Below are 12,475 nucleotides of genomic sequence, written 5' to 3' on the forward strand. Positions count from 1 at the left end.
GTATACCTACAATTTGTTGTAGACTAGAGTTGGCCTTAAAGTCAGGTTTGTTGCAAGGCAGCAGGGTGTAATTACCAAAACAAAAAGACAGATACTGTATGTCATCTCCTGCTAATGACTACAACATTTTCTTACCCAGTAATCTGTAACAAAAAGCCACATAAAGGACCAGACTGCACTTAAGTACAGCACGAAAGAACAACTTGGTGGCACAAAATTATTCCAGCCAATTGAGTAGAAATGACAGAGAATAATATGAAGTTATCTTTGGCAGGGAGATGTGTGTTTGGAATATCACTAGTGGACAGTGCATTGAGAACGCAAAGCTTCCTTATAGGCATACAGCAATCCATGTAAGTACAGCAACTTTTCATGGACTCTCTCTGTTCATCACAAGAGCAGTTTTGCTTGATAAATGTGATATTTTTCAGAAACATACAATTTTAAATGTATAGCTCATAACATATTTAATAGGAGAAATTTTTTTTGTAATGTAAGTAGGTTTGTATTTGTTACATTTCCTTTTTTGACTTCCTCCTAAGAAAAGAGCTCAGACTTTTATGTTCCTCTGAACTGTTTAAATCAAACTGATTCTTTTTAAGCTTCAAATGTTTGGAATGCAGTATCAATTAACTTAGTGTAAAGTTTGGGCGCTGGGTAGCAAAGTGAAATGTCTTAATCTTTACTCTTGTCCTCTGTTTAAATTGCATTGAAACTTCAAATGTTATGTTAGATTTTGATGGCATATTTTAGAAGTACAAGCAATTTAGCCAAACATTGTGAGACAGTATGCTGGAAATCTTATTTTTAAATGCTTGAAAGGTTTTGATGGCTAACTGCTGACCTCCAAAAGACTGCGCTGCCCCACTTCCAAAAATACACTTTCATTCATTGTAGAACTTGAGACAGAACCCTTATTTTCAGAGGCCAAATTGCTTTAAATGTTACTTGACATAATTTCAAGTGTGTGCTTTGAACTGTATCCAGGTACACTAAGTATCTAGATGTTGGACTGTTGAGGCTGTGTTTGAAATACACGTGTATATGCTTAAGGAGCCCAGCATGTATGGGTTTGATTCAGAGAGATGGCTTATTTCTGGATGTATTAGTAAAAGAGCAGCTAAGGGCTTCTGGGTTACTTAAAATGCTGGCTGTCTTCAGTGGGGAAATCTAGGGTAGAACTAAGCCTCCAAATGGTGGAAATCTGAGACCTTAAGTGATGTAGACTATGGCCAAGTTCAGAACTGAAATTTTTTAAAGTTTCAAGAAGAAACACTGGTTTTCATGATACTGTTTTGGTTGGCATGATGAATTTGAGCATAGTTGTTAACGATCAAGGGAAAAGAAAAAGCTTGGGTAAATTACCAATAAAAGTTATAGAAAATAATTTATTAATGTATTTTTACATATAGATGTGTATATAAATATAAAAAATAAGAGAATTTATTCTTCAATAATTTTTGTATATATGTTTAAGCTATATAATCTTTTTACATGCATGTATACACACACATAAAATATGTCAATTATAATAGAGGTGTGGCATGATCTGCTTTGTGATATTGCTTAATTAGATTTCAATAGTTAAAGTTATGGCAGTGTTCCGCTTCAAAGTAGGCAGACCTGGCCTGGGTGATTATCTGGCAATCTCTGCATTTTTTTGGAGATTAGAGGCAGAATCTTCATTCTTACCCTTCAAGTAGGAGTAGCAAATACTTGTAGAAAACTGTTACTTCTCTATTAGATGTGAGCTAAACTTAATTTTGGCTAGATAAAGATTTTAGTTCTATAACTTGGGGGAGATGACTAAAGGAAAATAGGAACACCTAACAAGAAAACTTTCTTAGGAAAAGGAATAGATGTTTCTAGGAGGGGAAACTATATTTTTAAAATGCAACCTACAGATATTTATAATGGATATTGGGTTGTTGTTTGGTTTTGTTTTGGTTTTTTTTTTTGGTTTTTTTTTTTCTGCTGTTCCATGGGAAATTGTTGCTTGTGGCATAATAGTACCTGAAAGAGTACAATTTCCTACATAATGTTGTTGTCTGGGAGGCTTAGTGTACACAGATTTTGATAGTGTCACTGTTTCAAATTGTTGCTTTATTTTTTGTTAGTGTTTTAGTAGGTTTTAATTAAATGGGCCTATCTGGTTTTGTAGGTTACTTTTGTTCAGTGTAGATGATTCAGCTATGAATGGCAGATGTCAAGCAGTGCAAACTGAATATTTGCAATTTGAAATGAAGTTTAACACCAGGGTCAACTCTTAACCATTTTGGATCTTAATCAGTGTGGGATTTTCTCAGAGGACTAACTGACAATACAAACATTCCAGTTCAAGCCTAATTTAAGAGGAACAGTAATTACAAATTGTTCCTACTGCTAAGCACCTCTGCCTCTGATCATTCATAATATGTGGTAGTACTTATCCTATTCCCAGTTATTTATGCTGCTTTTTTTTTCCAGACTTCAATTACTTAACTGATAAACCAAGAATTATTTTTTAAACAGAACATGGATGTACAGAGAACTTCTAGTAAACTAGGCACAGTGTTGTGAGTCTGTCTCATGTTTTCCTCTGACTACGTAGTTGTTCCTTTTAAGGATAGTATTGACTTATAAATTCCATTTGAGGTGGCTGCTTAGGCATTTATAGCAATTATGTGTACAAATATGGGTAGATATCACATAAAATGCAAACATACAAAGCACCTAGCGGAAAAGGAGTCTTCATAGTTGATCTGCACTGCTGTCATCTCTGTTCCTTGGTACTTTATGTGTCTCTTTGTTTTCTTTGTGATTGTTGAGAAAGAGTGAATCTTAACACTAAGGCATTTAATGTCAAGATGAATAATATCTTGTGGAATAGAAATTCTTCCTAGAAAATAATGGAAAATTCATTATGACAAAAATAATTATGAATCTTCTGCATTTTCACTTGATTTTTTTTTCATCTTTGTCTTTAGCTAGAGTTTTATCAAATAGTTGCCTCAGAAACAAGTCCCAAACTGTTTAGCAGTATATAATGCAAAGTAGCAGCTTGATTGCTTCTAAAAATCCTAATATTTAAGATCTGCTTTCAGTCCAAAGCATTTCTTACATTATATTGATTTAGTATAGGCATACAGCTGAAGATGTGAAATGCTTGTGCTGCTAGGAAAATTTTATATGGTCTCACATATGCAGTAGATTTTTAGTAAATGCTGCAAGTGTTGATTATAATTCAAAGTATGACATGCTTAACTGGAAAAATATGTGCACATTTGTAGTTCTGTATGCTGATTCTCTTCTTTCCACTTGTACAGTATTACCATTGCTCATTCCGAATGACAGGTGAAGGCTGGCTTCTTTGTTGTGGAGAATATCAAGATGTTCTTATTATTGATGCTAAGAGTTTGGATATTCTTCACACTCTATCATCATCTCAGTCTTCTGATTGGGTAAATTGTATGTGTATTGTACACTCTGCAAGAATTCAAGGTATGTGTTCTAGATATATTTGTGATAAAATGTCTGTATAGATAGAACAATCCTGCCTGATTTAATATCCAATCATGTTTTACAAAGCCGTTATGTACATGTTAATATTTCATTGACAGCACCTAAGAAGGTGTTTTTAATACTCCTAATATTGGAGCCTCTACACTGGTTGTAAGCAACTCATTTCTTGGTTTTATGTACAAATTAATTGTGTAATATCAGGAAAATAAAGGACACAAACCCACTATTCTTTGCCTTCTATTAAAATATATCTGATTGGACAAAATAAATATTCACTCTTTGCTTGCATGTTCTGTATTTTTATATACCATTAGTTATTTTTGTGGAAATATTTCACCTAAAATGTCCTGCAGAATCTATGTTTTAGAGCAGTATGAAACATCAGTGTCTACGCCAAGGTTTTCTTTTAGTATTAGACACTGCTTTAACTTGGTTCCAAGTTGACTATCTCACTGTTACTTCTTCACAGAAGACTCATTGGTTGCAGTGTCTGTAACTGGAACTCTTAGAGTGTGGGACCTGTCTTCATCTTTGAATAGCATACAGGTCAGTTTGTATGAGCTGTGAAAACAGCAATCTGAAAGCATGACTATAGTAGTAATCTCAAGGATGCCTTGAAGCAGAAGATAAATTAGAATTTTCTGGATATGTATTAAACAGAATTAGATGATTTTTTTTTTTAACAAAATTCTAAAAGCACACCCTTGCATTTTTAAAATTAGTTGGGTTGTTGGACAGCTTTTGCCTTGACAACTGCAGTCTTGCCCAAGCTTCTTGTCTTTCCATATTCCACAATGCTGAAGTTGTAATGCTTTCCTGCTGTCTTGATGTCACTCCTTTTTCTGATCCCCTTCACTCTGTCCTTTAATTTCAAAGCTCTTCAAAATTGGCCTTAGTACTCCCTCTTCACCCTCCTTGCTATTTTCAAAATGGTCTTTTAGACTTTGTTTTCCTCTGTCTGCGTTTGACAATGCTGTCTTCACTTGGAAAAGACTTGCTGTGTCAAGTGCCCTATTTCTCCATCTTCAAACTCAGTTATTCTTTTCTGTGTTAATATTCTCAGCAGCTGTCACTTGACATGCACAAATGTTAGAATTGGAATGCAATGTTTTGTGTTCGAATTAGACTCAGAGCTACATTCACAAAGGGACTTCAGTATTACAGTGAAGCACTATGAATCATCAACAGAAATGGTGAAATGTCAACAGTCTTCTCTGAACATCCATAATAAATTACTGCCTTGCTTGACAAACTGAAGAGCATGCCACAGCACTACTTGTTAATGGGTAGAATCGAGCTTCTTAGAATCTGTCAAGTTTGATACCATGCTAGTGGTTTTGTGACGAATTTTTGGTTTATCTGCAAAGTTGGGGGGGGGGGGGGGGGCTTCTAAACATTATTAGGGTAAAATTTAAAAAAAAAAATTAAAAATAAACATTATTAGGATAAAATACTGTCACACTGTAGAAATTGAGGACCTTAATAGCAGGTTACACACCAGAGATGCATATATGGTATGGTGCCATCCTTTTACTGCCTGGGGCCTTCTTTTGTGAAGAGAGGGGTGCAGAGTTAGTAACAATCCAGCTACTTTATATTTTAAAGTGCAGTATTTGAATAAGTATTGCTATATTTACTTGGAGCTGTAAGGGATAATAAGAGTAGTTTGCAGTTTGATAGCCATGATTCCATGACTAGCATACCTCTTTTTGAGAGATTTAAATACTGTTGGTATCTTTCAAAGCAGAAAACATCAGTTTTCAGTTGTTTAATCTATAATTAATAAAAATAATTCAAATATAATAATTTTGAGCATCATGGGCTTGATAGTAAAGTTATTTTCAATGGTTTGTTTCTATCTTAAAAATAAAAGGTCAAATACCTAGAATAAATCTTATGGCTTTCTTCCTCTGTGCTGTAAAGGAGAGACAAAATGTGTGTGAGAAGGAATCAAAATCTCTGGACTGTATAAATTGTCAAGCGGTACGGTTTTGTACATACACAGAAAGGCTCCTTCTTCTTGTGTCCTCCACATGCTGGCAGGTACATTACTGAGCATTATACTTTCTTATAAATTTTATTAATAACTTTGAAAATCTAATGTGATTTTTACATGCAGATACTTGTTTTTCTCAGCTTAAATTGTTCACTAATTGTCAGATATAATAGTGTCATCCCTTCTCTGCTATCCTAACTGCCTGAGTGAGATTGCTTATTATTAATGTATGTCTGGTTTTGAAGTTCAACATTGGGTAGAAAAGGGATTGCTTTATTAGTCAGTTTTAGAGCAGTGGGTGTGTTACAGTCCTGTCCACAGTGCATTTCAAAAGGAGACAAAGGTTCACAAAAACTGTTGTATGACAGAAGTAATCACAGTTTGTGAGTCCTCAGTGACCAGGGGCCTTTGCTCCATCAGGAGCAATAGCCTAGATTCCACTAATAGACGCCAGCAAAACTATGTGCTCCAGAATGTATCTCTTTCTTATAGCTGTAAGAAAATAAATGCATTATGTAGTTGCTGAAACTGTTACTAGTTTGTTTAAAATTTTAGTTAAACTGAACTTTGTTTTAAAATTGCTGTGTTTCATTTTCCTAGATTTAAAAATAATCCTGAGCTATTAATGCAACATCTGCCTGATCCAAACACCACTCCTGTTGGGGGGTGGTGGAAATTCCACGTACACCTGCTTCAAGTTTGAATAACAAATTTGTAGGGCATCCTTGAGACTTCTCTTGGGATATTTAAAAAGTCTGTACAGAAGCATTTATGAAGAAATTTCATGTATACAATGGATAGGGGTTTCATGGAAAAATCTGTGTCACATGCATTGCTTTCTATTAATTTCTATAATGATTTTTCCACAAGGGGTGCATGTTTCTTGTGCTATCTCCATTATGCATTTTAAGCTTAAGGTAATGTTATAGGTACATAAGTAATGCTGGATTTTCAACTTATATTTTTCAATGAATTTACAGCTTTAAAAGATTATGATGATCTTACTCCTTAATTAGAAAAGTTTATAAGCATATGAGAGATTCATATGTGGTTAGAGTGGTCCTTAACCCACTTCTGTAGTAATGAAAATACACAGCAAATTAACTAGGAATTACATAATGACTAGAATGAAGCTATGAATAATTCATAGAAATCCTAGTTCCTCTCACTGCTGGAATAAATTAATGAAATGTGTCTATGACTACTTTCTCTATGAGGCCACTAGGAATGTGAGCAAGCAGACAATATCCTAGAGTGCCCTAGTCGTTTCCTGTTTCATCTTAAAATGGGATGGTCAGAGGAAGTAAACAAGTTGTAACTTTTTACCAGCTCTAGAAATGTAAGAATTCATGCAAGCAAAGGGGATTATGTTCTTTGCTTTCAATTAATTTGTGAAAAAGAAAAATCTCTGTTGCTCCCAGAGAAGAAAAGAATCTCTTTAAGATGTGTGCTGTGATTATGCCAGCAGATCCTCTTTTCAAGAACATAGAAGCATTTATAGCTTCTATTAGTCTTCAATGTCATGTGCTAAATTCATTTCCTATTTCTCTATAAGAAATTAATAGTCCAGTAAATATTAATAAATGCAAGGCAAAGAAGTAAACCCCATCCAAAATCGCCTACTATAACAGAAGGCTTTAATGCTGGTTTTTTTTTTATGTTGTCACTTTATTTCAGAAGTGTAAGGCTTGATTCTGATTTTACAGCAGTTTGAAGTATGAAAACTGCTTTGGTTTTAAAAGAGTCAGACTACAAAGAATCAAGTTCTACTTATTACCCATTGCCTCAAACCAGCTTGAACTAAAATGAATATCTAATGTTTATATTTTGTTATTTTGTTTTTTTATTTCTTTTCTGAGCTTAGGTCTATGATTACTGTGATTTCTCCTTGCTTTGTACTGAGTTCTGTAGAAGCGGTCAGTGCTTTGCTGGTGGAGAAGTACTAGCAGCTTACAGACTTATCATCTGGACAGAAGATGGTCACAGTTACATCTACCAGCTGCTGAACAGGTGGGCTCAGATGTGAAATTCACACAAAAAGTTCAGGTACAAGATGAACTTTGGGAGGTTTATTATGGAAAATCTCTCTGTGTTGCAAATGATCAAAAACCAGAACAAAACCACTTTGGCACTCAAATATTTACCCTGAGTTTGACAGCCCTCAGTCTTTGTTTGACACAGCAGGGGACATAGGAATAAGATTAGCCAAGTAGAACTTGGGCAGCTGGTGCTGTGATTTCAAAAAGTCGCTTGTAATTACTTATTCGGTAACTTTTAATTGAACTTGTGAATCTTAGATGTTGCTGTTCTGCTTTCTAAAATATATTACTTTCTAAAGATTTTTTTTCTTTTTTTTTTTTTTTTTAAATAATGCAGTGGGCTTTCTAAAAGCATATATCCTGCTGATGGGAAGGTGCTGAAAGAAACTGTTTATCCTCATTTACTCTGCTTTACTGATGTGAAGGAAAAAAAGGTAAATTGACAAATGTTTAGAGTAAGCTTCAAAAGTTCAGTCATTATTTGTTTGCAGTTACCTGAATGGTCCCTAAAAAAATGAGTCCATTGACAGATTTTATTGTTCTATGAAAACACTTAATAAGACTTATTCATTCCTTTTTTCTCATTTTTCAGTTGCAAACTAATAGCATTTTTTTTTCTTAATTCTTGGCAATGTGTACTTTTTCCAGGGAGGAAAAAATCCTGCATTTTCAGCTATAGAAAGGCTAGTTAAGTAATTTTTTTAGTTATATTGCTAATACTGTTCATGAAATAATAATTGTTGGAAGATGTGGCTTCAATTCCTGCCTGCAGTTGCATTAGCTTGTGTATTTACATGAGAGCTCAAGCAGGTCTTTAAACAGTTTCTCAAGGTATGCAGGGGTACCTGGCTAGAAACACTGTCAAATATATACTTATGTGAGGTTTTCTAGCATTCTTTCTTTCTGTTGACAAATACAGGCTTTTAGAAAGCATTTTTGTTGCATACTCTTGCAATGCCTGACAGATTTCATTTTCAGTTGAAAGACAATAGCACAGGCCATTCACCTTTTCCCCGAAATACTCTGATCTAAAATCAGATAGGATAACTGCTGAAGGGATGCCAAAAGGTCAGATATTGTGAAGGAAAAGAAATAGCCAAAACACACGGCTTAGCAAATAATAGGGTTAGGGTGATGTTAGGAAGTTCATATATGCTTTCTCTAAAGCATATGCATTTTTAAAATAATCTCACCTGCCCTTTTCTAATATTTCTGCTTTAATATTTGCCTAACTAACTGAATAATTTTTATAGCAGATTTGAGACAACAAAACTGCCTGTCATGATAAGTTTTGATCTCCGTTCTTAAATTATAAACCTAACCACATTACAGTAGAATTGCTTAGAGTATAATTTACTCACAAACTTCAATGTTGTAAAATATATCCATCATATGGGGATGTTGATAAACTGTCTTGAAGGAGCAGAGTTAAGCTGTGTCTACACGAAGTAAATGTGATGTGTGAAACAAAATAGTTTGTGCTAATGACCCTTCATCTACATCATTTACTGTAAAGGATCTGCTTGTGGGGTTTTTATCCTGCACGCATCTCCCAGTTTATTTTCGTGCAAAACGAACCCTGATTTGGTGTTCCAAGACAGCTCTACAACACAAACCTAAGCATTCACTTCCAGTGTACATGCCTGGTGTCCACATTTTTTCCTTTGTATCAGCATATTGATTTGCTGTTTCTTTTGGCAGAGTTTTTCTTTTGTCATGGGCTTCATGAATGAAAGAAAGGAGCCTTTCTATAAGGTTCTTTTTTCTGGCGAAGCTTCAGGAAGGATCACTTTGTGGCATGTTCCTGATGTCCCAGTGTCAACATTTGATGGTTCTCCAAAAGGTATGACAATTTTGTGCCCTTGATACTCTATTTTAACCATGCCTTTAAGTCAATTTTCATTAAAACTTAAATTCTCATGAAAATACTTTCACACTAGGAAGCAAGGCTTACTTATTCATTGTGATGATTGCCTGAAGTTAGAAGGACCAAAACACTAACAAAGATGGGTATCTAGAAATTCTTCACAGAACAGAAAATGTTTCTGTTTCCTTGCTGTTAACCCATAAATGATTCTGTATCAAGTGTAATGAAAATTTACTTAGTTGCTCTAGCTTACTGTTCTTCGTAGGGAGGTATAAAAGAAGGGGCTTTGTGAGATGTAATCTAGTGTTGGAATAGCACCTACTGACTTTGTCCCTAGGCTGCACAAAGGATAAGTTGGGGGAACTGATGAAGAGACAAAAAAATATTTTCCTTTGGTTGGATTTTTATTGTGGTTTGAATAAAAAAAAAAAAAAATAAATCCCTGCCTTATTTCCCACACCCTCTAGAGATCCCAATTACAGCAACATGGAGTCTTCAGGATAATTTTGGTGAACAACATTCAAAGTCAGAGGGCATTATTGATCATCTTTGTGCATCTAAAGATGGAATCGAAAGTGCAGTTGTCAGTTCCTCTGTATACATACCCAGTCTCGATAAGCTTGTGTGTGGATGTGAAAATGGGAAAATTTTTGTAACGCTCGGTTTAAACACTGCAAGAGCAAGGCTTTTGGAAAATGCATCTTTGAAAGGTAAGTTTTAAGAGTTTGTTTGAATTAATCTTAATCAAGCACAGGTGACTGCCTAATTCTGACATCCCCTCCAGTGAACCCTGTAAAAAATCTCTGAAAAATAGGGGTGGTGGTAAGGGGTTGAATGGGGAAAATGAAAGATGAGGATGTTCCTTTCCCCTTTAACTGATCACAGCTTAGTACTACTAAGGTGCTTTGCTCTGTTAGGAGTCCTGGAATGGCTGTGGGGATGGAGTCACCTGCAAGTGAGATATATGAAAAAACTACTGCCCATATCATGACATCTTTGTCTTTTACCTCTGTAAAAGATCATTCTACTGAAGGAATAAAAAGGGTACAACTGAGTAATAAAGTTCAGAGTGCAGGTTGCTGTCCTCATTTTAAGAATGTTTGAAATTCTTTGATCCAATGTAAAGAATTGTATTTAGTCTTCTGAGTCTCCTGACATTTTATGAAATGTACTATAAAATATAGAACTCCTATTCTTAAAGAGCAGAAATAACTTATGTACCACCTTGTTTCAGATAATGTACCTTACAAGGTTCTGAATGGTCATAGTAGCAGAGTCACTTGTTTACTTTATCCACATGATAAATCAGTAAGATTTGATCCAAGCTGGCTGTTATCAGGGGGCCAGGATTCTGTTGTGATCTGCTGGGATATATTTACTGGAGGCATCTTACACCAATTTAGTCTGCAAGCTGGTCCAGTGACAGAGCTTTTGCGATCTCCAGAAAACTATAAAGTAAGTAAAAGCATAATAAATTATGTCTAAAAAAAAAAACCAAACAAAAAAAGTATCCTAGATATGTGTGTATATAAGATTGAAAACCATCTGTCAATACTTTTATCCTTGAGAGCTCTATCCTTAATTTATATTTCATTAATTATCTTGTTTGAAAGTTGCTTTTAATTTCAGGGGTTTGATTTCTTATAAGTTTAACATCAGTGATTAAGAAAAATGATCCCAAACGTGTGACATGTTAAATTGAAGCTCTTTACGTTCTAGTCACTGTTCTCAATATCATATCAGTCTACATGTTAATCTGATTATGTCCTAACTTCTGAAGTTTAAAAGTGTGATCAGTAAGGCTAGGGGTTAGAACATAGTAAGGAAAGATTTGGACCAATAGTATTTTAATCTAAATGTGTATGGTTGATTTTGGATCTTAACACATCCTTGTGGTCCTTTGCATATGTATTTTTTGTGGTTTATCAGATTCAGAATAATTTTGTATATTTTAAGTGAATTTTGTAATAAAATGTTATATTTATTGTAGTGAATGCAGTATGAAAATTCATGGAACAAATCCTGCCCTCGCTGTTTTCTAGGGGATAGGGATTTCATCTTTTTCCTCTTAGAAAGCCGGTGAAATCATATTTGATACTTAAGGTTGACTCAGAGTTCACTTACATGCCAATATTAAATAATCCGTGAGATGTTTTGCAATGGTGTAATTTCTTAATATTTGTAAGGCTTCCTTTAGCCTTTTTTTCTGAAAACTAGGTAGGATTTAATGCCTGTTTGGGTGGTGTTTCAATTTTCTTTACAGGGATGAATCTTTCCATAGGGTGAATTCCTTTACGTGTCACCAAAAATTACTTGCAGGTATGGAAAGGAAGGCTTTGCAGAATCAGATCCATGTGGTGTAACACACCCAATTTTTAATTAGAAATACATTACTCTTGGCTTTTGTGTCATAAGACCTGACATGATTTGTTACATGAACAGCAGTTTGGTTAAAGGTAACTTTTTAATACCTTTTCTTCTAGAACTGCTACTGTATATTTGGTTATGTAATCACTGCTTTGGTAGGCAAAGTATTATGAATCAAAAGTGTTTCAATTCTTTTTTTTAATTGAAAAAGAGAGGGGAGATAGTATGTTTTCCTTTCAGGAGATCAGTTGTACATTTAGCCTGTTAAAAACAAGTTTGGGGATACAGGCTTGAAATAAAACATCATTTTCTAAAGTGAGTATGTTCTGGGAAAGAAATCACTGGGCAACTTGTATGAGGCTTATTGAAGTGATGTGATTGTGACTGGTTACAGCGTTGAAACTGAAGTTCTTTCTATTTTACAGTTAAAAGACCATGGTATAGTGTGTTGTGTGTGCAGTGATCACTCTGTAGCAATTCTACACCTTCAGAAGAGAGTGTGTCTCTTACATGCCAGAAAGCATCTGTTTCCTGTGAAGAAGATAAAATTTGACCCTGTTGAAAATCTGCTAATTGTTGGATGCGAGGACAATTCGGTTTATATTTGGGAAATTGAAACAGGTAAAAACACAGAGAGATTTTTTGTTTACTTTCCTGAAGTTTTGTTTGTCATGTGGTGTTATACAAACCTAATTTATAAAAGGC

General features: G+C 34.7%; 1 protein-coding gene across 1 annotated transcript in view; it reads left to right on the forward strand.

Moving 5' to 3' along the window:
* Window positions 1-12,475, forward strand: part of WDR72 (WD repeat domain 72) — a gene marked incomplete at its 3' end in the record, with an annotated part of 102,713 nt that overhangs the window by 4,624 nt on the left and 85,614 nt on the right. Inside the window, exons 3-12 of the mRNA XM_080626499.1 lie at window positions 275-353; window positions 3,306-3,480; window positions 3,971-4,047; window positions 5,425-5,544; window positions 7,362-7,507; window positions 7,874-7,970; window positions 9,238-9,379; window positions 9,871-10,113; window positions 10,638-10,858; window positions 12,196-12,391. Of these exons, the coding sequence (XP_080482625.1) occupies window positions 275-353; window positions 3,306-3,480; window positions 3,971-4,047; window positions 5,425-5,544; window positions 7,362-7,507; window positions 7,874-7,970; window positions 9,238-9,379; window positions 9,871-10,113; window positions 10,638-10,858; window positions 12,196-12,391 (1,496 nt within the window). The remainder of the gene's footprint in view (window positions 1-274; window positions 354-3,305; window positions 3,481-3,970; window positions 4,048-5,424; window positions 5,545-7,361; window positions 7,508-7,873; window positions 7,971-9,237; window positions 9,380-9,870; window positions 10,114-10,637; window positions 10,859-12,195; window positions 12,392-12,475) is intronic.

This window comes from Psittacula echo (genome assembly GCF_963264785.1).
Source record: "Psittacula echo genome assembly, chromosome: 10".
NCBI classification, from domain to species: Eukaryota; Metazoa; Chordata; class Aves; order Psittaciformes; family Psittacidae; genus Psittacula; species Psittacula echo.